The sequence below is a fragment of the Mustela nivalis genome (genome assembly GCF_964662115.1).
Source record: "Mustela nivalis genome assembly, chromosome: 6".
In the NCBI taxonomy this organism is placed as follows: domain Eukaryota; kingdom Metazoa; phylum Chordata; class Mammalia; order Carnivora; family Mustelidae; genus Mustela; species Mustela nivalis.
The window spans coordinates 38,539,119-38,564,922 of NC_139025.1; the positions used below are offsets into that span (position 1 = coordinate 38,539,119).

Sequence of the window (25,804 nt, forward strand, 5' to 3'; positions counted from 1 at the left end):
CCTTATCTAACTGATCACATCTCACAGGGTTGATAATTCTCTCTTCCTTGAAACAAAATTTAACTTGGCTGCTATGGTATTAATTCTTCTGTTTTTCCTCCTAACTCCCTGATTGCTCCTTCCCTTCTTCCTCCAGGGAGGAGGACTCCCTGGTAGTCCTCCTCCCTGGACTCTGAATACTTGGCCACCTCTTTCCCATACTTCTGCTTATTCCTTTGGGGTTGTGAGCTGGTGTCACAGCTTTCAATATCACCCAAATGCTGATAACTCTCAAGTTTAGATACCAAGACCAGTTCTTTCCCCTGAACTCCAAACTCAGACATCCAAAAGCCTAGTCAATATCTCTACTAGGATGTTGAACAGACATCTCAGACTCCGTATTTCCAAAGCCAGACTCCTGATCCTTTCCTCCAACTCTCGCCTGCCCAAACCTACTTTTCCAGTCTTCCCTCCAAGTTCATGGCAGTTCCTTCCTTCCACTTGCTCAGGTAAAAATCCCTAGAGGGATCCTTGGTATCTCTCTCTCATACCCCAAATTCAGTCTTATCAGTCAATCCTAGCAGTTCTATCTCCAAAATCTGATAGCGCTCACCACTTACACTGCTACCCACTGAGTCAAGCTACATGTTACCTGTCACCCTTCATCCACATTTAGTCAGTTCTGAAAAAAGGCAGCCAGAGCAATACTGTTAAGATGTATGTTAGATCTTAGGTGTATGCTAGATGTTACTTCTATTATCGAAATCCTTCATAGCTTTGGTTCTCAAAGTAAAATCCAAAATCTTCCCTACTAGCTCTCAAGTCTACTCCATCAGGCCCTCAACCTCCTAGTCTCCCCTCGTCCCGTGCTCCCCTTCACTCCGCCCCCTCCAGGTACATGGGCTTCTTTAGAGTGCCTCAACCACCCCAGACGCATTCCTGGCTCTTTCTTTTCAAGGTCCTCTGAGGACTTCATGGACAACATGTGAGTAGAAACATATGAAGTTCATGTGTTAGTTTGATAAGTTAGTTGTGAGTCTTTGTTTCAGCTGTGTATGTTTTAGACGTATACAAACCACACAAGTTTATTGCCCCCAAAAATAAATAAATAAATAGACAAATAAATAAATAAATAAATAAATGAATAAAAAGCTAGATTCCCCTTTCATGTAGAAGAACCTTGCCTGGATATGATGATTGATAAATAAATAAATAACACAATGACCATTCTATCTTAATGGTAAATTATTTGGCAGAATAGTTTTGAATCGATTAACAATCATCCCATTATATGCACACATACATCTGTAGTTCCATGCAAAACTATAGTTTAATTACTCCACCAAGAGGCATTAGATGAGCTTGTTCCTTTAACTCTCCTTAGAAAATTATCTTGGATTCAGATAGCACTGAGAAGAGTTTGGCAGTACTAATATGCCTTCCCCCTTTGTCACTTCTTAATTTGAAGGACTTTGTTTGGGGTTTGTTGTCAATGAATTTTAAAAAGAAAAAAGCCTTGTGGACGTGAGGCTAACAATCAAATTTGTCCCTTCCCTTAAATAAAGAATATTTATTCAATAAAGCACTCATAGTTCATATAACCTTGCCTCCTAGTTCCTCTAAAAGCAAGTGTGATGAGAGAAAAATTCAAGAAAACATCTTAAGAACCAAGATGCCAAAATTATCACTACTAGGAGACAAACATAAGCAAGATCCCAAAGTCCTTTCTCTATAAAGGAGGAGTGGGGAAGTATTCGCTGCATATGTCACAGCTATGCAAGTAGAAAAAAATTAGCAACAGTATCTGTAATCTTAAGGTAAATCCCTGAGGAGCACACTCGCTAAGTTTGAGTTTCCGGGATTTACAAAATGTAGGCTTCCCACTGCCAGTGAAAACCAGACTGAATTTGACAACAGAGACAAAGATGCCCAGACTATAAAGGGTCCAGCAACTCAAGGGTCCAGAATGATTTCAGTTCTTCTGGCTTTCTAGCTGTGTGTGTTTGGGACAGGTAAAGAACAATAAAAATTAAACTCTGCACTTTAAAACGAGAGTAGTTCAACAGGCAATAAAGCTGTGTTTATAGCATCAACTTGACTCAAAAAAAAAAAAAAAAAAAGGAAAGGAAAGGAAAAGGATCCTAATGAACTTTCTTTCAAATGAAAAGGATGTTCTTGAATTTGTAAATGATCCTTCAGAGCAACTGTCATTTTCGTAACTTCCCGTTCAACCCCTGAACTGTCACAGAGTCAAAAAGACATGCTGTTGGCCTCTAGAGTAACGAGAAGAAAACTCCCATTAACAATTGTCACGAACCCAGACAAGAGCAAAAGGAAGTGACAGAGGCATTTCTGGTACAAACCGAAGTAAGAGATTTCTGTCACATGCATCCGATGTAGAGGACATCAAAGGAATAAACATAAGAGAAGGCCTTTCTTCAAAGTGTTTGCAATCTAGGTACTGGGTAGACATAAAAATCAGAACAAAATTGTTTTCCTTTGAAAGATGATCAATTAAAATTAAAGAATTTCAAATTAGAGAGATTACTGAGATTTCCAAAAGACCTAATAAAAACTGTTAATCTGGAAATTCTCCATTGCTCCTAATAACATGGTATTGAATACAAAAGCAATGACACAGGACGAAGTCATTCCTTTTTCCTACAAGGAACCCAGGGAGCTGGGGAGTTTGGAAGCATTCTCTGTGACAGAAACAAACACCTAGGAGGCAGATATAAGTGTGTCCCAGCGCAGGGAGGGCTGAGTGGTGCTGCGGAATTTTTTTTTTTTTTTTTTTAACTTGAAGTACACTTGGCTCCCTCCAAAAGGATCCTGATTATCTGGGAGACCAAACTGCTGTCTGTAGATGAGCCTAGGACTCCCCCCTGTTACTTCCTACACATTCAGCCCAGGGAGATCCCAAGGGATTTCTACCCCATTTCAGTAGATTCTCAGCCAGACTGGTCCCTAGTCCCCAAAACTATTTCCAAATAGTTTTGTGGGAACCCAAATGGGAACCACAGGGCTAACCTAATCCAGTGACTTTGTCTCATTTGGGCGATTGTACCATTAATTATCCTGTTTTTCACAGCTTCAGTCTTTCCCCTTCCATTGGCTTTTGCCTCCAAGCCTTTAAACATCCTCAAATCTCCCCTTGATAAAGGGGATGCTAAGCTGCCCTCTCATCTCCTGACCCTCCTGTGTGAATTTCTTGACAAAACAGCCTATATTCACTCGCTCTACCTCCTCAGCTCTCTTTATCCCATAATTATTCTAATCCAGCTGCTTCAGCTCCCTTTACAATAAAGCACTCATAGTTCATAGTGCCTCCTGAGTGACAAACACTCAGCTAAAACTAACCCACAAGTCGCCTGCCGCCTTGTCATAGCCATTTTGAAGACCTTTAATCATTACCCTGATCTCCAAAAGCACTTCTTCTCTTACCTTTGGGATCAAACAATGGGATTTTCATCCAACCAGCTGTCTAATCTTGAAAGCTCTATAATCTTTTATTTCTCCTTCACCCTGTGTATCTAATCTCAGACCTATAAGCCCTCGAATCTACCTCCACATCGCCTTCCTCATCCCTCTCTTCCCCAGGCACTGCCTGAGCTCAGTCCCTGAACAACTCTTGTGTGGCCTGCGCCAACAACTGCTAACTCACCTCTCCCACCCGCCCCCACTCCGCTTCTTGGGCTCCTCTCCCTCCCGGCTGTGTTCCACAAGGCTCCCCCCATCCCCAGCTTAATTACATTCTTGAACTGGAGAGAAAAAGGCAGAAGCACAGTCAGCCCTGAGGGATTGGTGCATTTCCCTAAGTAAACCCATAGGAATCCAATGCAAAGCAAATGGACTGCGACTTGTGGGCTCAAAAGATAAATGAAGATTTTCTTAATACCACAAATGAAGTCCTCTGGGATAAGGCTCCAGACCAGCTCACCTGTCCTCACCCTGCACCCCCAGATAGCTCCTGCATGTGCATTCCTGGCGATTAACCATGCATTTCCAGTACTCAGACCTGTGCTCCCGCAGATCCCACTGCCCCCAGGTCCCTAAGCGCCCCAATTTTTTCCATCTGTGAAGCACCTCTGCAATCTCAATTCCCCATTCAAATGTCACCTCCTGGGGGTAGCTTTTCCTGCTCCACCAGTGAAACTCTCACTTCCTTCAGCAGGTCTGCACACCCCTGGGTGTACGGCTCCTGGCATTAGGGCCTATTTGCATCACCTCCTTGGGACCATGAAGTCTTCATGTGGCTAGAACCCAGCACAGTGCTCAGCCTGTGGTCAAAATTCAATAAACAAACAAACACCTTCCAATGGTTAGGGCTGACCCAAGTAAAGACTTGCTTTTGTCCTGCATTGGCCTCAGCGAACACGACAGAGCAGTGTGATTTACTGAGATGTTAGTTCATGCTTTCTTCCCGCATCTGCTATCAGCACTTTTCCTTCTTTCTTCCGAGAAGGTAAGCCACTGTATGTGGGGAGTTCTAGACTCCCAGGCCAGAGTCACCTGAGATTTTTACGGGTTTTGTGTATCACAGGGTCATGAATGGAAATTGCAAGTTAGGGGCACCTGGGTGGCTCAGTCGGTTAAGCCTCTGTCTTCAGCTCAGGTCATGGTCCCAGGTCCTGGGATCAAGCCCCACATTGGGCCCTCTGCTCAGCAGGGAGCCTGCTTCCCCCTCTCTCTCTCTGCCTGCTTCTCTGTGATCTTCATCTGTCAAATAAATAAATAAAATCTTAAAAAAAAAAAAAAAAGGAAGTTGCAGGTTATCCATGAAAGTTTCCATTTGGACAGTAGTTTGTGGAGGAAAGCCAATGTCAGAGGGACTAGAAATGGGTATTCTTGAAGGCCAAGGAAGGAGTGAGTTTAAGGGACTGTCCTCTGTCAGAAACCCAGACCCCATTCCCACTGTGCCTGCATGGGTGATGGGAGGGACCACTCCAGAAAGCCTACAAGGAATGGACATGGCTCACCAGAGTGGCCAGTGGTGTGAGCAGCTGGGACAGTCACCTGACTTGGCCTCCATGATGTTCTGGTCTTCAGCTGCAGCATCTCAGACTGTGGGAACATCATGATGGAACCGACGGTGGACAGCAGATTGGGCCCCATGCCAAATCTGTGCATTGCATTAGCCTGGGATTCTTATACAAGCTCAGGGAGTGGGCAAAGTTATCTTAGTAATAACTGAGATTGAATTTTATCTCCAGCTGAGCAACTAATTCAATGTAATTTAGAGAAATAAAGGACTGTGCCCTAAAACAATGATAATATCATAATCTAAAACTAACACCTACTATACAACATTCACTCATATCTTCGAGAAAATTACAAGATCCCCCAGAACATCCTTGAAACAGATTTGGGACATAACATTCACCCATTCTGACTTTGAACACACATTACCAAATATGCCAAGATGCTCTTACACAGGAAATAAAAATTTCTGGCATATATATATATATATCTGTTTAAAACTGTTAGGAAGTCTTTTTTTGGCATGCGCCAAATGGAAGAAGTGACATGTCTCTTCAAATCATAATGGTTCTCAAAGGCAAAGGCAGAAACTATCCAGGGTGACCAATGCCAGATTTGCAATGTACAAGGATGTAAGGGGAAAAACGCAGTCACTGGGGAAGTACAGTTCTAGAGCATGGCCACAAGGTGGCAGAGTGACCCCGTCATCACCAGAAGTGTACTGTCACAGGTAACCGTTTGGAACATAGGATGCTGGAAAATCTGAGAGACTGTTAATACAAGATAGATGAAAAGCCTGTTCCTAGAGAACTCTCCTGCTGAGAGATTTACCCTCATATTATTAATATCCCCGTTTTATAGAGGCAGGCCCTCCGCGAGCCTTACAAATGCTGAGCCCCTGGCTTGAGGATGAGCCTGCTGTGTTCTGCAGAGGATAGAGACCTGTCATAAGGCCTGGCCCTGCTTGCTGGCAAAAAGTGACCACCAAACAGGGCTCTAATCTGAAGCCCCCTCAGTCCCAGGGCCTTGGTAAAGACTCCAAAAAGAAAGAAAGGTAAGAAAAGCTCAATGTCAAACATTTCATCAAAGAAAAGCTCAACTGCCTCCGCAGTAGGAGTATAGCCTTTCAGCTGCCTGTGACCCAGGCCTTCAAACCACTGCCCTCCTATCAGCACGGGTTAGTGCACCTTCTGCAGGAAAGAATGGAAAATCAATGGACAGCAACCCGAAAATTGCCATGAATTCACGGGAGACAATAAAAGCTCAATATTGATTTGCAACAACAACAAAAAAAACAAGTTCAAAGAAATTTAGAAAATCCTAATGAAAGAAATGAGGACAGACATTTTTAAAAAATGATATGTTACCTGTGACTGAATGCCAAAAGAAAGCTTATTCCCCTGGCACCCTCGCATAATTCTGGAAGCTGCCACATACTCTATAGTTAAATTCCTTTTTTCTTAAAATAGGTGAAGAGGGGGGCGCCTGAGTGGCTTAGTGGGTTAAAGCCTCTGCCTTCGGCTCAGGTCATGATCCCAGGGTCCTGGGATCCAGCCCCGCATCGGGCTCTCTGCTCAGCAGGGAGCCTGTTTCCCCTCTCTCTCTGCCTGCCTCTCTGCCTGCTTGTGATCTCTGTCTGTCAAATAAATAAATAAAATCTTTTTAAAAAATTATAAAAAAAAAAGGTAAAGAGGTTCTATTGCCTGCAATAAAAATGCTGGTTATTACAGAAGAGAAGGCAACACGTGGAATTTCTCACTTGCTCACTCTATTACAAACAACAACCACAGCAGGAGGACAAGAGAAAAATGAGAGGATGAAGAATGGCTAAGGATTTTAGATGGGGCACATCTCGTGTTTTACTTTAAGCTATCTGTTTTCCTGGGACATGAACGTCTTCCATTGTCCCAAACCATCATCCTGCAGTTCCCACACATTCAAACATCTTTCACGTGAATGGATTGTATGTGTCTGAGTTAAGAAAAATCGATTCAGGGGCGCCTGGGTGGCTCAGTGGTTTGGTCTGCTGCCTTCGGCTCGGGTCATGATCTCAGGGTCCTGGGATCGAGCCCCGCATCGGGCTCCCTGCTCCGCAGGAAGCCTGCTTCCCTCTCTCTCTCTCTCTCTGCCTGCCTCTCTGCCTACTTGTGATTTCTGTCTGTCAAATAAATAAATAAAATCTTCAAAAAAAAATTTTAAAAAAAAAAAAAAAAAAAGAAAAATCGATTCAGCTCTGCCTCTGGTCCGTGCAATGAAGACATGAGAGCAGCCATCAGCAGTCAAACTGTGCTACCAAGAGACACAGAGAAGCAGGAACAAAAAGCTGGAAGAGACTGTAATAAATCAAGCCCGAGGAATTCGATTTCTTTGACCTGAATGAAGAAGGACGCAGGAGTGAAGAACTGGAGCTGACCTCTTGAGTTATACAAGGAGATGTGGCTTCAAGCCCCATGGTTCTCCAGCGTGGCCTTCATCAGAACCACCTGGAAGTGATTAAGGGGAGTGCTGAGGTGTACACACACACACACACACACACCCCACTCAGGAGGTCTGGAGGGGAATCCGACCAAACATTACTAACACGTTCCAGGGGCTGCTAATGTTCTGGCCAGGTGACCACGCTTTGCAAAACACTGTTCTAGACCCAGAAAAGTAGGTCTAATGAACCTGGGGCACGTGATAAATTGGGAGAGAGCACACACATGTCTGGCAGCCAGGCTGAGAAAATTTTTGTTAGATTATCTACAGTTTGAAATTTATTTTTGTAGAAAAGTTTTGCTTTTCTACAAGCAAAGCACAAGTCCACGTGATCTTTCTAGAGGAAAATTAGGCAACACTAGATTATCAAATGAGCACATCCTTTGATTCAGCAGTTGCATACCTGGGAATAAATAACAAGTAAATGCCCATTAAAAGACAATTGTTAAATCATAAAATAATCATCTTCCATGAGAAAACGTTCACAATGTTCTATGAAGCGAAAGAGTGGGTCCATGTAGTGTATATCACTGTATGAGACAGTCCTATGGAAAATGTCAGTCTATAAACTGATTTTTTTTTAAGATTTTATCTATTTGTTTGAGAGAGAGAGAGAGAGCAAGCACATGAGCAGGGGGAGAGGCAGAAACAGGGGGAGAAACAGACTCATCCCTGAGCAGGGAAACCGATGTGGGACTCAATCCCAGGACCCTGGGATCATGACCTGAGCCAAAGGCAGGTGCCTAATGACAGACCCACCCAGGTGCCCCTATGAACTGATCTTTAACATCAGTGAAGGAATTAATAGCACTGACTCCTTCACTGAAAATCTTTTGTCATAGCAAATGTAACAATTTAATCTCAATATCTTCATATTGAGATTTTATGAAGAAGCTAGGATATTATGAAGAAGCTAGGATATGTGCCATCATATTCATACCATACTGCTTTTTTCAAATAGTAGTTAATTTCAATATAGCAATGAGTTTAACAAATAATTTCAAAAGAAAAAAACAGAGGATCAAGAAGTATTCATGTGCCAATACAACTGGATGTATGGATGAGTGATCTACCTCAAATGTGAATTCAGGACTCTGACCATAGTACGTACAGAGCTGATATGGATGCACCCTTCCCACCACAGGCACATAAAATTCCAGAAAAAAAAATAACCAAAAAAAAAAAATAATAATACAGGTAATTACATAGGTGAGCTCCAAAAGACAAATATTTCCCAGATTCCAAAAACCAAAGAAAATCAAAGCCAGAGCCTCAGCAATCCACTGGGCTTTACTTTTTTTTCTTTTTCAAGATTTTATTTATTTGAGAGAGAGCACAAGCATGGATGGGGGGGGGGGGCGTGAGGGAGAAGTAGACTGCCCACTGAGCAGGGGCTCCAATGCAGAAGGAGGAGGCCAGGGCAGAGGCTTAACGGACTGAACCACCCAGGTGCCCCTGCATGGGGCTTTAATCTCAGATTTAGGGGCGATGGGTCTATACAAAGAAGAAGAACAGGTACTAGACGTCCATCCACACCTCCCTGCCAGAATGAAGCCCAACACATTAAAGAACACTCTTGCCAATGAAACTTAAGACCATACAAAGCCTGCTTACTAGCCCAGTCAAAGAGCAAAGATGTTTGCTGGTGCCCTGGATCTTGAATTTAAAAAAAAAAAAAAAATCACCTGTGAGAAATAGAAATTCTAAGCTTACACAAGGTGAAGTGTCTAAATTTTATTTTTCTACATTCACAGTTTAAGAACTCCAGATGAATAGTTAATCTAAAAAGTGATTCAGGACCCCTAAAATCCCTAGGGATCCAGTAAACACAAGAAAATCTCTGTCCTTAGGGACTCTTTCCCAGCCCAAGGTGTATGGGAAAGTCTCACTAAAGATGAGCTAGCAAAATTAAATATCAAAGACCACATGAAGAAATAAATCACCATCAAGGTTAATCAGCAGACACCAAAGTTGACACTTCAAGAAGTGGGAGCTGTAGATGAATGTAAGAGTCTAGAAAATAATGTTTTACAATAATTTAGAAAACATACTGAAGCAATAAGATACTTTGGGAAAAGGATTTTTTGAAGTTACGAAATATTAATGAAAATTACCATCTCTGGAGTGAAAAATGTTTGGTAGGTTAAACAGCAGAGTAGACCTCACTTAAAAGAAAATTGCTGAGGGGGCGCCTGGGTGATTCAGTGGGTTAAAGCCTCTGCCTTCAGCTCAGGTCATGATCTCAGAGTCCTGGGATCGAGTCCCGCATCGGGCTCTCTGCTCAAGCAGGGAGCCTGCTTTCTCCTCTTTCTCTGCCTGCCTCTCTGCCTACTTGTGATCTCTCTCTGTCAAATAAATAAATAAATAATCTTTTTAAAAAACCTGCTGAGGGGACGCCTGGGTGGCTCAGCTGGTTAAGCGGCTGCCTTCGGCTCAGGTCATGATCCCAGGGTCCTGGGATCGAGTCCCGCATGGGGCTCCTTGCTCAGCCGGGAGCCTGCTTCTCCCTCTGACTCTGCCTTCCACTCTGTCTGCTTGTGCTCACTCTCGCTCCTCTCTCTCTCTCTGACAAATAAATAAATAAAATCTTTAAAAAAATAAACAAAAACCTGCTGAGGTAGAGAATGAATCTAAAGGAATTCTGTAAGAGGAGAAGGGAGAGAGAGAGAAAAAGAGAGAGAGAGAGAGAGCAAGAAAGAACGTGAACATGACTGGGTGGGTAGTTGGCAGATAAGAAACACAAGAAGCTTCACTGTATGTCAGTCTGAGAAGGTCTAAAAAGGAAAGAATTGAGGAATAGGGGAAGAGCTAATACTTGGAGATGAAAACAAAGAACTTTCCAGAATCAGAGATGAGAATTAACATTAAAATATCTTGAACAAAAACAAATCATACACACGAAAATCTAAAATTAGGTATAAACCTAACAAAATATGTACAAAATCTATGTGAGAAAAGCTATAAAATTCTGATGAACTAAATCAAAGAACAGATTTAGTTGAACTAAATCAAACACAGACATACTCCATGTTCATTGATAAGATTCAATACTGTCAGGATGTTAGGTCTTCCCAGCTTGATCTGTAGATTTGATGCAATTTCAACAAAATTCCCAGAAAGTTGTGTAATGGATGTTAATGAACTGAATCTAAAGTTTATACGGAGAGGCAAACGTCCCAGAATAGCGAACACAATATTGAAGAAGAACAAAATTAGAGGCTTCCAGACTTACCAAAAGCTTCGTAATCTGACAGTGTGGTATCAGGGAAGAGATAAATAGATCAACTGAACAGATTAAAGAGCTCAGATACAGACTCCCATAAATAGAATCAACAGATACCTGACAAAGGAGCAAAGGAAATCCAATGGAGCCAAGAGAGTCTCTTCAACAAATGGTGCTGAACAACTAGGCATCCACGAGCCAAAAAAAAGAAAAAAAAAATCTAGACACAGACCTTATATCCTTCACAAAAATTAACTCAAAATGAATCATAAACCGAAATGTAAAATGCAAAACACTGAAACTCCTAGAAGACAGCAAGGGGAAAATATACCTGACCTTGGGCATGATGATGTTTTTTTAAATACAATACCAAAGACAGGAGTCATGATACAATTGATAATCTAGACTTTATTCAAATTAAAAATGTCTCCTCTGTGAAAGACAATGTCAAGTAAATTAGAAGACAAGAGAAAGACTAGGAAAAAATATTTGCAGTAAATGTATTTATAAAGATAAAGAACTGTTATCCAAAGTACACAAAGAACTCTTAAACTCAACAATAAGAAAATAAACTCAATTTTAAAAAAAGGACCAAAGAGGGGCACCTGAGTGGCTCAGTGATTTAAAGCCTCTGCCTTCGGCTCAGGTTGTGATCCTAGGGTCCTGGGATCGAATCCTGCATCAGGCTCTCTGCTCAGCAGGGAGCCTGCTCCCCCACCTCACTCTGCCTGCCTCTCTGCCTACTTGCGATCTCTGTCTGTCAATTAAATAAATAAAATCTTAAAAAAAAAAAAGGGACCAAAGACCTTACTAGACACCTCATCAAATAAGACATTCAGAGAGCAAATGGGCATATGAAAAGATACTGCATATCATATCTCATTACGGAAATGCAAATTAAAACAATATAATACCACTATACACGTATTAGAATGACAAAAATCTGGAATACTGACAACATCAAATATGGGCAAAGATGTGGAGCAAGAGGAACTCTCGTTCACTGCTGATGGGAATGTAAAATGGTGCAACCACCCCGGAAGACAGTGTTGTGGTTTCTTACAAAACTAAACCCACTCTTACCATACAATCCAGCCATTGTGCTTTTTGATATTTATTCAGATAAGCTGAAAACCCATGTCCACACAAAAATGTTTATAGCAGCTATAGTCATAACTGCCAAAACTTGGAAGCAATCAACTTGTACTTCAGTAGGTGAATAGATAAATCAGCTATGTTACATCCAAACAGTGGAATATTATCCAGCACTAAAAAGAAATGAGCTATATGGGCGCCTGGGTGGCTCAGCGGTTAAGCCGCTGCCTTCGGCTCAGGTCATGATCTCAGGGTCCTGGGATCGAGTCCCGCATTGGGCTCTCTGCTCAGCAGGGAGCCTGCTTCCTCCTCTCTCTCTCTCTGCCTGCCTCTCTGCCTACTTGTGATTTCTCTCTGTCAAATAAATAAATAAAATCTTTAAAAAAAAAAAAAAAAAGAAATAAGCTATCAAGCCATGAGAAGACCTGCAGGAAACTTAATACGTATCTCTAAGTGAAAGAAGCCAATCTTAAAAGGCTACCTACTGTATGATTCCAACTATCTGACATTCTGGAAAAGGCAAAACCGTAAAAAAGATCAGTGGTTGCTGGGGTGGCAGGGATGAACAGGCAGAGCACAGGGTATTTGGGGAGTGAAAATGCTCTGTATGAAAAAACAGTGGGTGCATGTCATTATAAATTTGTCCAAACACACAGAATGTATAGCACCAAGAGCGAACTCTAACGCAAACTGTGGACTTTGGAAGATTATGATGTATCAATGTAGGTTCATCTTTGGTGAATAAATAAACTAATGCACCATTCTCTTAAGTAATGTTGATAAGGAGACTATGTATACGTGGGGGCAGAGAGTATACCGGAAGTCCTTCTTCCTCTCAATTTGGTAATGAATTTTAAAAATTCTTTGAAAAAAATATACATCTATTCATATAATGAAATTGAAATGGAAAACAAAAGAACTCTTAAAATCAACCAAAGGGGAAAGATAATGTAACTAAAAACTAAACTATAAGTTACATTTCTCATTAATGATAGATGCCGACAGCATGAAAAATCATGTATTAAAATGTCAAGGGGAACTCCATTTTTGGACAAGATGAAATAAATGTTAAAAAAAAAAAAAGGAGGAGGAAGAGGAGGAGGAAGGGAAGAAGAAAGAAAAGAAGAAGGAGAAAACTCCAAGATAAGTCCACTCTCTATAGCTCAGGGGTTCTCAACCTTGGCATTATTGATATTTCGGACTAGATCATTCTTTTTTGTTCAGGGCAGGGTTTGGGCTCTTCTGTGCACTGTAGCATATTTAGTAGCATCTCTAATCTCTACCCAGTAGATGCCAATAACAACTTCCCACTTGTGACAGTAAAAAATGTCTTCAGACACTGTCGGATGTCACCGGTAGGGCAAATCATCCCCAGCTGAGATCTCTTCTCTCCAGCCAGAGCACTTGGAAGAGGACAGCCTGAAAGGACAGAACCTCTTTTAATCCACTTAGCCCAATCCAAGCAGACAGTATGAAAGAGCCACATCCCTGTGCCTCCCCACCAGGCACTGTGGAGACCTAGGGGAGGAGCCCTGCTGTCCATCATCCCTATACTTCCAAAGCAGGAGCGTGCCTCATCCTCAGAGCATGTGCTGCAGACAGGGCAGGCTGGAGCCTCAGTGACCACCCCTGCTGTGCACGAAGACAACAGCAGGAAAAAAGCAATGGCCCTGCCCTTTCTTCACGGGCACAGTGACCACAGAGGCCACAGGCTATGAAGGGAAGCACTGTCATCTGTCCTGCTGTACCAAGGGAAGGACGGCAAAGCTGCGTCACCCTGCCTCATCCCAGCTGGGGGGTGAGGGGTGACGGTGAAGACGACAGAGAAGAGGGAACTGGATAAAGAAAACGTACACATCTGCGAAGTTCTGAGCACACCCCTAAATGGTCCATGCATACAACCAGTCTCAAACAGGAAAGTTGCGAGAACTGAACTACAGTGAGAAACAAAATACACAGGCCCAACATTCTAGAAGCCACGGGGTGAGGATGTCATCACTTCTCATGGATCTCTGCCAATTCTGATTGGCAAAAAAAAAAAAACAGTCAAGAAAAGGAAAATGGAAAGACAAAATATTGGTATTACTATGAAAGTAGTTTTGGCCTCACTGACCCTCGAAAGTCTTAGGGACCTCCACCCCCCTAGGGTTGCTAGGTCCACACTTTGAGAACTGCTAGAGTAAAGAGGGGAATCCCAGGAAAAGAAAAGTCTCTCAGTAAAGAAACAGACTGAAGTTGACAAGCGTGTGCATAGCTATGCAACGCACCATGCTTATTCAATTGAATGACAAAATTGAGGAAATAAACCTAAAAGTAGATCTTTCCCTCATAGAACATATAGACCAGAGAGAAGCCAAAAAAGAAAAAGAAAAGGGGGGGGGGGGATAGATAAAGTGAGCAATGGGTTGGTTGTGTTGAGAATCTGTTGGACAGCTGCATCTGTTGGAAAGTTCATAAAGACTTCAAACAGAAAATAGCACGTGATTTGGGGCACAATGGGGGTACAGAATCTCTTTTAAGAAAATAAGTCCAGACTCCTCCTTTCCATTCATTTTATATAGGCTGATTTTATCAGATAAAAATGTAAATCAAATGCTTGTCTCTAGGATCCAATTCAATTTATTAAAACTAGGAGAGTCTTACCTTAATTACAAGTAGCTAATGACTGTGATTATATCTCTCTTACTGGAGAATAGCTTTTGGGTGATAAGTAAAAACCAAGAAAATCAAGATGTTCAGAGTTTCAAGGAAAGAACATGCAATAAAAATCAATATTTACTGCTGGGGGGGAAAAAAAACTCCTCAGAGGAGTTTCATATCCTGAACTCTGAGTCCATTTTAGAGCATGAATTCAGCCCGCAGTTTGTTGTCACACAGAACAGTTTTGTCAGTAGTCAGGAATTCTTCAGTTTCCAGGTACCCGTCATCCTCTCAGTAAGTCAAAAACAAGTTTGAAATGGAGATCATTTACAAGAACATAACATGAGAAGAGGCTTAAAACCTTAAATAATCCCTTATCCCTTTATGATGCTTCACACACTGACAAGGCACCTTAATAAAATCCATTTGCCCCCATGAGAAAATAGCTTCTCTTTGATAGAGTTCTCATTCCCCTCATTTTTCTCCTTTGGGGACCTTCACTGGCATTTTTAAAAAAATTCAATTAGCCAATGTACAGTACATGATTAGTTTTGGACGGAAGGTTCAATGATCCCTTAGCTGCATATACCCCCACACAGGACTCATCAAATCACATGCCCTCCTTCATTGATTTTCAAGCTTAATTTCACAGCTTTGTACTGACTCGTTTGATTTTTAAACTTTTCCAAAAATGAGACCCTTTGAGTGTTTCAATTTTTAAAAACTTTTAATGGCTTTCATAAAAGTAGTTCACAAAGCATATCATCTGCTGCTTATCTGAAGCTCCCTCAGCAGCCTCTCACTCAGCCGTGACTTCCCCAATAACAGCTCCAAGACCAAAGACTGCCCTTCCCTACCACACCAACCTTCCAACAGCACAACAGTTCTCTGGTAGGCGGGAGGAAAACAATTTCTTTTCTGAGCAAGGCAATTATCAGGCTTTACTGCCCCCGTGTTATCTAAAGTTTTAAAGAGGAATGGGATGCTCCGAACAAAAAGCTAACTGAAGTAGATGCTAAAAGTTTCATGGGCGCATATGGAAAACAGACTCTAAGATGGTCTCCAACTGTCTCCACCTTCTGATACTCATACCCTTGTGTGATGCCTTCTCTTTGAGTTCAGGCAGAATCTACAACTTGCTTCTAAGCAAGAAAATATGTCAACAGTAATGAGATGTCATTTCTATGATTCTATCAATTAAGATTTTAATACCTATCTTGCTAGGAAACTCTGTCCCTAGCTTGCTGTGATGAAGTAAGGGAACGTATTGAGGAGGTTAATGTATTAAAGACCAGAGAATGTCCTCCAGTCAACAAGAAATGGAGATCCTCACTCCACGAGACTGCAAGGGTCTGAATCCTGGCAACATGGGATGTGCTGATAATAGGCCAGTCAGTATAAGCCCGGAAGTAGATCCTTCCCTAATCAACCCAGGCCTTCTGAGGAGAACCTAGCCGTGGCTGGCAGACTCATCGCAGCCTTGCAGACTCCCAATTCCCAGAAGCCCTGCCCAGACTCCTGACTTTACAGAGCTGAGAGATGGATGTGCTGTTTTAAGGCACTAAATTGTGGAAACTTGCTGCGCACCAGTAGATAACAAATACGGGGGCGCACAAAGAAAGATAATGATAACTATAATCATAATTGAAATTATCACCACTAAAATCTAACAACTGATTCTATGCTAATGGCCAGTCAAGAAGGACATTATAATGTGCCTCTAAAAAGTCTAAGGACAGGATGGTAGAGTGTGAGGCATAAAGGGAAATCCTCTACTTTCTGATGATGGAGAAGCAAGGCCCGGCTGTGTGAAGGCAGTCTAGCTGCTGGTGACTCTACACACTTGAGGCTGACAGAGCCAGTGTGGTTCAGCCAAAGTTCAAAGGAATAATGAAAGGGAAGGGAAAAAGAGATTGGCAGGTAAGCAGAGTTAGAGCATGCAAGAGAAACGGGGAACATCAAGATGGGCAGTGGGAATATGAGACAGAGAAAGGCTACTCTCAGAACAGGATGGCCAAGGTCAGGACCAGCAGGGACATCAGGCAGATGAGGTCATTATGGACATTACTAGAAGATTATAGCCTTTTTACACTTGATCTTAGCTAAAAGGCCAAGAAGCAATATATTATGCCTTTTTAAAGCTCAATAATGGGTCAACCAGAAATTTCCTTAGGCTTATTGATATCATTGGAAAGGATTTATAAGACTTCAGAGCCAAGAGGGTATCAGACTCGGGGGAGGCACCCTGAAACAAAACCCATCCAGTTCTACAACCACCCATCGGTCATGCCCAAGTGAGGAACAAGACCTCAAAGCCCAAAGAGATCACCAAGAACAAATCAGCAGAGAGGATCCCACAGCCCTGTTGCATCTTCCATAAAAGAGATAGCTGCCGTAGCACATCTCAGACCCCAACCCTGAAATCGCCCTACGTCATTAAAAGTTGTGTGTGTGCCCGTTTGCCACAAGCCCACGTGCTCCTGACACACGCTGCAAGCACGCTTGGGTAAAACAGTAAGCCTTGGGAAAGAAACGCCATGCTTTAATACTTCTATTTTAAATCTGAGTTCTCTACCTTTGGGTGATTTCTCCTGGATTCACTTCTGTAGAGTCGTACATTTCTAAACAGCTAATTTAATCTTCATTTTATATTCTTTACAAAGGAAAAAAAGGAATCAAAGACTGGGACTCCCGTTTCTAAAGAACAGATTATTCCTGTAACATGAGGCACACACTATGGAATGGATCTTGTAGAGGGTGAGGAGACATTTATTTGATGGCTACCATGTGCACCATCTCATTTAATTTCCACAGCTTCTCAGAGTGGAATAAAACCAAGCCCTGGGAAGTTAAACAATTGACCCGCAGTTGCCTAGACAGTGAGTGTTAGGTCCAAAGTTCAAAGCTTGAGCACTTATTAAACTAAGCCTGTACTTTCTTCCACCATCACACTGAGTTCATCAACTTTTCAATTGTCTATTGAGCTAAGTCAATGGAAAATCTAATTTTGATTAAATAGATTGTAATAGATTAAAGCAGTATATATATGTACTAGTATGCAAGCCAGGGCAATTTTCACATAGGGTGGATAAAATCATTTTATGTGTCTTAATCTTCATTTCGTTGTAAATCAAATTATAAAATGTGACATTACATTCCTAAAATTAGAACTCTCAAGAACATTATACTCTTATTTTCAATAAGAAAATCTATCATAAAGGGATGGTATCTACGCATAAATTTAAAATGCCGAAGATCAGATGTGCATAATCTAGTAATGGGAGCGTAAAAGCTATGTATAAGAATTTTATTTGCAATATATGCTTTAGATACCTCCTTAATTTATTAAGAGTTGTCAAAGAGTTTTACCTCACTTTAGTATATACATCATCATTGTTAAATGGCATAATGGGCATCTTTCTATCAGACCACAATGCTAAATAATAGTTAATAACTTAATGGTACCCTTGTGACCTAAAAGAACAAATGTCATCCAAATCTATCCTATGCAGGAAAAGGCTTATTCCTCCCACGAGATCTGGCCCATTTCTACACAAAACATTAAAAAGTCAGCTCAGCAAGAAAAGGCTTCTCCGGGCTTACCAAATCAAAGATGCCATGCTGAAATTAAAGCTTATGGAGTTCTAGCCATGCAGGATGAAGTCAGTCATTCTGACTTTCGGAATGTTTCAATAGGGTCACATCAAGTAGGTAAAATCAAAATACTGTCTCCAGACCCATCTTTATGTTTTCTTCAAGAATTTTAATTCTTGGTTTAAAAACAGGAGGAGGAGTTGGGAAAACACAAGAAAAGGCAGTTCTCAGATCCTTTTTCTAAACCATTTATAATTACCAGGCTTAGTCAGCTTTTCAAACTTAAAACAAGCGCACAACCCGCATATGTCAAGTCGATATGTCCTCAGAACTCTGGTTTCTATTCTATCATACTAACAATATCCAAATGCTATCATCTCTTATTGCGGAATTGTTACTTTTCCTAAGTGCACTAGCAGCATGGGCGTTATGGGAGGGGAAGAGTGTGCAGGGGAAAACGTTGAGGCATCAATGGTTAAAGGAACACGGTATCTTGCATTTACTTTCAGAATACCTTCTCCCAAAAAAGGAGTGGAGAGATAGATGCAATAAGACTGGAAAAACACTGAGTACATAGAGTACCTTATTATACTATTCTCCCTTCTTTTTATGTATATGAAGTTTTCTGTGATTAACAGTTTTGATAATGTTATGACCTCAAACCAAAATTAGAGGAGTTCAGAATAAGGGTCTTCCAACATGATTTTTTTCAGAAAGTAAACTCAATGGTAATAGGTCACAATACCTCGAACCACAGATTGTCATCCCACCATTGTCGTTTATAAGTTGTTGAGTTTTTTCTTGTTTGTTTGTTTGTTTTTTTAACAGACGAGCTATAAGAATAGTGGAGAGAATGCCTAGATTCTCCAAAATGTTAAAATTTTGCCACATTTTATCTTTCTTCCTTGTATAACACACATATACATATAAATGCACACATATGTACTTATTTTTCTCCTAAACCTTTTGAGATTTGGTTGCAGACATCATGCCCCCTTACCTATAAATACTTCAGTTTCCCTTAAGAATGAAGCATTCCTTTCCAAACTATAATAAAAATATCATAGTTAAGGGATTTAACTTTGATACAAGGCCATTATCCAATATACAATCTCTTTCAAATTTCACCAATTACCACACATTGTCTTTTGTAGCATTTTTTTTCTCCAATTTAAGGTCTGATCCAAAATCACCCACTGTCTTTATTTGTCTCTTTGGTCTCCCTCAATCTGGACCAGTGTCTCAGCCATTCCTCATGCAATAGACTTTTGTAGAATGTCTCTCAATGTGCATTTGTCTGATATTTCCTCTAGATTTGAACCAGATTATAGGGGCACCTCAGTGGCTCAGTTGGTTATGTATCTGCCTTCAGCTCAAGTCATGATCCTGGGGTCCTGGGATCAAGTCCCACATCGAGCTCTCTCATTCAGTGGGAAGTATGCCTCTCCCTCTCCATCTGTCTCTCCTCCAGCTCATGTATACACACAACCACTAATAAATAAACAAAACCTTAAAAAAAAAAAAGAACCAGATTATACATTTTTGGCACAAGGGGCATTGGGTCCTCCCCAGTGCTCCATATCAGGAAACAGAGGATATCAGTTTACTCCATTACCAGTGATATTAACTTTGATTACTTGGATTAGGTAGTGTATCCCCCAGTTTTCTCTCCTGTAAAATTACCACGTTCCCCTTTGCAATTAATGTAAGTCATCTGCGGGGAAATTCTCCAAGAATGTAAAAATTCTGGTCTTCAAGTTTTCACACAATAGCTTAGCATCCACGGATGACTTTTGTGTCAATCGTCACTATGATGGTTGCAAAGTAGTAATTTTCCAACTCTTAGTTGGCCTCTATTTTCTAATTGGCACTATTTGTAAGCTTTTTAATAATCACAGAATTGGAAACAAATTTACCCAAGAATGGGTCCATTTTCATTCAAAGTCAATTTTCTTTCAAATCCTAAACGCTATCTAGCAGAAGTTCCAACCTTCACCTGCTAAACCCTGTGCTTGATTTTTCTTTTCTCTGCTCTCCTGAACACTTCTATCCTGAACACTAGGCACAGAGTAGAAATTGCTGATGGGGCATGTGGGCTGGAGAAAAAGAAACTGCAGCTTACTGACCAAAAGTAGAAAGGAGGGGATGGGGGATGGCCACTGGTGGAAGTGGCCTGGGTGGGTAGCTTGGGAATGGACCAAGCAGTACTGACAGAAGATCAGCCAGTAAACGAGGAACAACCAAATGGGGACCAGATGTTTCCTTTATGAAGCCAAATGTTCATCAACAACAGCAACAAGGACCAATCCATTCGAGACTTGCCTGAGATTTCTGGGGCGTAATATAATTACATATTTCCAACATTGCCCAAACATGACTTGTTGTCTCGGAGAAATTATTCTCATAAATAGACTACAGTGACTTCAATAATAAAGACTCATAAGGAGAAATATTAATAATGAAACAAATGACATAAATGGAAGAAAAAGAAAAATACTTCACTGTGATTTGGAAACAAAATTATCTGGAACACTTGTTACTGAGGCAATCACAAAACATAGTTCAAATACATAAGTACCACCACTTTATACAATAGACTGGGTTGTTTGTGCTAACAGCAGTTTTTTCCTGCTAGTCTCTTACCTTTTATTCCTATTGCAATTCCTCCCAATTTTTCAACTTTTCAAGATCTTATAACCTGAATTATCCAAATAAAAACACAAATAACGGGGCACGTGGGTGGCTCAGTGGGTTAAAGCCTCTGCCTTCGGCTCAGGTCATGATCCCAGGATCCTGGGATCGAGCCCCACATCAGGCGCTCTGCTCAGCAGGGAGCCTGCTTTCCCCTCTGTCTCTGCCCGCCTCTCTGCCTACTTCTGATCTCTGTCTGTCAAATAAATAATAAATAAAATCTTTAAAACACACACACACACACACACACAAATAACCCAAGGGGAATTTAGTCTGAAGATCCTAAGTTCCCTACCATTTCACGATAACTCAATGAGAACCAAGCTGAGGCCCTCAGATGCTCCACTCGTCCTCGGGAATGGGCTCCTAGACAGCATATACTGTCTGGACAGAAGGATATTTTTGTTCTATTTGTTACATTCTTTTTCTGAAGTTTGTAAGTTGCCAGGCAAATATTTTTAAAGTATCTCTGTATTTTATATCCATTTACATACCACATTCATAAAGAAGGTCCTTCTGGATTCCTTCCAGAAATGACTGGAGTAGAGCATTCAGATTTTGCCTGGCTTTAGAACCAATATTTCTCTCAAGGGGAAATTTCCTGGGGGAGAAAAATGGGGGAAGCAGTCAGCTAGAGCCCTTAGGCAGCACTGTGTCCAGCTTTGTTATGTCTAAATGAGGCCATGTACTCGCTGCACAGTGACAGGACAGGACTGCTGAAGAAGTGATGGTCACTCTACATGCCTACCTGCCTCTCACCTGAGGAGGTAGAGAAAAGGACAGGAAGCACCGTAGCTTCAACATCACCTGGAACTTGTTAGAAACGTAAATTGTTAGGCAACCATCCAACGTGACTGTATCAGAAGTGCTGGGCTGGGGCCCACCAGTCTTTTAACAAGCTCTCCAGGTCATTTGGATACACGTTTAAGTCTGAAACTTACTACATTAAAAGATGATTAGATAGATAGATAGATAGATAGATACAAGAGTATTTTTTAAAAGCTCTTGGGCTAATTATAATATGTAGCCAGGTTGAGGACTCTGCCTCTGGGAGGAACTCTGGGCGCTAGTTTCAGGACCACATTGATGCTGACTGCAAAAGGACTATGGGACTTGAAGCTGTAAGCATGGTCAAGATTTAGGGAGAATTTTTCAAGACACTGGCTGAGAATGCTTCCCTTCTCTTCATTTCCATAGTAGAAACACGTAGGAAGTCTCTCACTTTACTTCCGAATAAGAACAAAGACAAACTAATTATCCTCTACACTCTGGAAACTTTTCAGATATCCAGCTCCATCCCAGCTGAGAATAAACCGATTTAAGACTATGCCTAAAAATCGGTTCGTTAGATAATGTGGTTGAATATTATAATTTTTTTCCATAAACAAAATGGAATTAAGTTTGATTCTTCAGTAGAGTTGAATATACCATGTAAGGAAATAAAAGAAACAGTTATCTAAATAAATTGGGACAGAAGTATGCCCAGTTTTTTTCTAGAATACCAAGTAGATCATCTTTGCCCAAAATACAGAAAATGAATAACAGAACACAGTCCTACAGCATTTGTGTGATGCACAAATACCTATGGGAGCTTCAAGCTACTTTGTTTTTGTTTTCCTTAAGAAATACAGTAAGGCCAGGTGCCTGGGTGGCTCAGTGGGTCAAAGCCTCTGCCTTCGGCGCAGGTCATGATCCCAGGGTCCTGGGATTGAGCCCTGGATCAGGCTCTCTGCTCCGCAGGGCGCCTGCTTCCTCCTCTCTCTCTCTGCCTGCCTCTCTGCTTTGTGATCTCTGTCAAATAAATAAATGAAATCTTTAAAAAAAAATCTTTTGGGTGGCTCAGTGGGTTAAGCTTCTGCCTTCGGCTCAGGTCATGATCTTAGGGTCCTGGGATCAAGTCCCGCATCGGGCTCTCTGGTTGGCAGGGAGCCTGCTTCCTCCTCTCTCTCTCCCTGCCTCTCTGCCTACTTGTGATCTCTGTCTGTCAAATAAATAAATAAATAAAATCTTTAAAAAAAAATAAAAAAATACAGTAAGGACAAATGTAATTATCTGCCTCTTTATTGAGTCTTACTTTATTAACAAAAGCCTGAATCCGTAATTTCTTTTCCTATTAAAAAAAAAAAAAGACCACCCATTTATAAATGAGAGAGAAAAGGGGATGCTTGGTCCAGATTAGCTTGTGTTATTATCAAAACATGATCTACATATTTTTTCATTTAGAGAGAGCATGGGACGCCTGAGTGGCTCACTTGGTTAAGCAGCTGCCTTCGGCTCAGGTCATGATCCTAGTGTCCTGGAATCAAGTCCCACATCGGGCTCCTTGCTCGGCAGGGAGCCTTCTTCTCCCTCTGCCTCTGCCTGCCATTCTGTCTGCCTGTGCTCGCTCTCTCTCCCTCTCTCTCTCTGACAAATAAATAAAATCTTTTTTAAAAATTTAAAAAAAGAAAAAGAAAGAGAGCATGTTTGTATCTCCACACATACAAAATGATGGTAAAGAGGGTGAGCAACCACCCTTTACTGAGGGCCAAATCTGTGCCCATCACTGTGCAAAGATAGGTCAGCTTTGTCCTGACTTTAAAAATAAAGAAACCGAGGACATCTGACATGGTCCCACTACTAGTGAATTTCAGAGGTTTAAAATACTGATCTGTTTGTCTACAAAAACCCACACTCTCTGCACTATACCAAAGTTGTGTTCTTGGCTGGGATAATAGTCTAAGAGAAAAATAATGATTGCAGAAATGTGAACCCCCATCTTCCCATCTTTGTCCCCTCTCACCCCTCAAAAAAGCCTGCCAAAGCTCCTCTCTAATCAATATATCATTCATTCATTCATTCATTCAAGGGTTCCCTAAAATGTGCCGGGTGTGTGATGAGGGTTTTGGACACAGCACCTCCTACAAAATTAAGTATGGGGCAGGTGTGACTAATGGTTTTACTCTGACCTCCCTTTGGGACCCTATTAATATGCATCCAGCTTTCAATTCTTCTTACTTAACCAGCTTTCATAGACGTGATTCCATTTCCAAAAGCACTGAGCCAAGAAAGCAGTGGTGCCAAGAGGCTCCAAGGAGGCCAGCTCAGCGCCTTCCAACACTTCCATTCAGTAGTTTTAATCTACGTCCACGCGCTAACCTCACTCGCTGTCCGTGGTAACCAGGTGCGGTCTCTGGCCAGCCCTCAGCTGCTCTCTGGCGACAGGGCCCAGGTGGGGCCGCGGGGCAGCCGACCAGTCAGCCCCCACCCCATCCTCAGAAGGCAAGCGCGCAAATCACCAAATCACCAAACTCGAGGGGTATCTTGAACCGATAGCGCCAAAAGCTCGCGGCGTCTTGGTGGCAGGGCCCCCCAAAGGCTGGGTCTGGGCCTGGGGGCACTTTCCCCGAAGGGCTCGATGACAGGCCCCGCGGCATCCGCCGTGTCCCCTCCATATCGACGGAGCATGCCCTTTGGCCAAATCCCTCCCGGGCAAGGTGCCAGAACCACCTGCGCCTCTCAAGTCCTAACAGGCAGCGGAGGGTGATGGGTGGAGGGGCAAGGGCTCGCCTCTGGGGCTCGGGGGGACCCCGGCCGCCGCTCCCGCGAGCCTGGCACAAAGGCAGGCGTCGGAAAGAGGAGTACTGCCCACCCTTGGGGCCCCGCGGCCTCCCACCCGGGGCCTCGGCGGCCCGAGCGCACTTACTGCCAGTCGCCATGGTCCGGCGAGGGGGCTGCTGGGCGGCCGCCCGCTGCTGGGGGACCCGGCGCCGAGCCGGCCGGGCGCGCACTTCTCGCCAGGCCCCGCGTGCTCGGGAGCCGCGCCGCGCACAGCCCCTCCCGCCGCGCGCCCCCGCCGCGCCGCCCCGCGCCCCCGCCCGCCGCTCCCTCCAACCCCGCCGCCCTGCAAGCGCCCCGGGAGCCCAGCCCCGCGGGCAGAGGCGGCCCAGCTACCGCGGGCGGGCGAGCGGCTGACCCACCCCTCCTGGTCTCCCTCCCTAACCCTCCCCTCCTCCAGAGACGGTGAAAGAAGCAACCTGGAAACAGGCTCCTGGCCACGCCAGGGTCTCCTCCGAAGGCAGTCTCTCCAGACCGCCTTTCCCACTGTATTCCCCAATCCATCCTTGTTTTCATGCCACCTTAACATTTTCCACCTCATCTCTGCCCAAGCTTCCTGCCTGTGGCTTGGAACCCAAGAGTCAGTGCTCAACCCCAGCTGGAAAGAGCAAAGCCTGAAAAGAGAGTTGAGAGTGGGAGGCAACGCTCAACCAGGTGCCAGACAACGGTCCTTCTGCAGAACTGCTGGGACACCCGCTCAGCGCCGTCCTGGTAGGTTCCGGGGTCCTGTGTCCTTCATGTCACCCTCTTGTTTTGTCTCCAATGTGAAAATAGCATCTGTTACATAGTAGGCTCTCAGCAGCTAACTCTCGGGTGGGTGGCTGGATGACTGTATGACCGAGGCCTGCATGAGTAAATGAGTGATTGACTATATGACCGGCTAGATGAGCAACTGATTGGCAGATGACCATGGGCCAAACCACAGTCCCGCCAGCTAAGAATGGCGCTTGGACAACTGGATCAGCCAGAATGAGTGAGGTAGACCTTTTTGTGGCCTCACAGGCCATTCATGCTTGATTCAGGAGGGCTCTGAGAGGAAGCTGGGACAGCTGTACACATCTTAGAATTCACAAACCGATTTCCGATGGACGCTTGGTATGTCAGTGGCAGGGATACCTGAGAGCCCCAGATCCTGTATGTAAAGAATCAAATGGCTCAAACATAGAATCTAAAGCACAGGTGATCTATTTACTCCTTCCAGATATAATCTATTTGATGCTTTTGAGGATTCACATTCAACTCCATCCATAGGGATCCCCTCAGGGATCTTCCTGGCCCTGGGCTAGAAGACAATGAGATAAGACAGGGTCAGAAGCAGCTCCCATTGGGCTGGGAAAAGCAGGGAACAACACAGGAGTCCTTTCTGATCAGTGCACAGAACCCAGATGAAAGAGGTTGACGGTCCAATCAGGTTCGACAGCGTAGCTGCAGTGGGCCCCAGGGGCATCAGGTTTTTGTTTGCTTTTCATCTTTGTGTGTTTAACACAAGTGATCCTGAAGCATACTTCTAGTTAACAAGCACAGAGA

General features: G+C 42.8%; 1 protein-coding gene across 4 annotated transcripts in view; it reads right to left on the reverse strand.

The window, feature by feature from the left end:
* Positions 1-25,184, reverse strand: part of SYT16 (synaptotagmin 16) — a 261,099-nt gene extending 235,915 nt beyond the window's left edge. For 2 of the 4 annotated variants that reach the window (XM_082734935.1, XM_082734933.1), the window contains exon 1: positions 24,697-25,184. In XM_082734935.1, the coding sequence (XP_082591061.1) occupies positions 24,697-24,793 (97 nt within the window). In that variant the 5' untranslated portion in view covers positions 24,794-25,184. Of the gene's footprint in view, positions 1-24,365; positions 24,486-24,696 lie in introns of those variants that run through there. The other 2 variants (XM_082734934.1, XM_082734932.1) reach the window with 1 other exon arrangement.
* Positions 25,185-25,804: the final 620 nt, after the last annotated feature.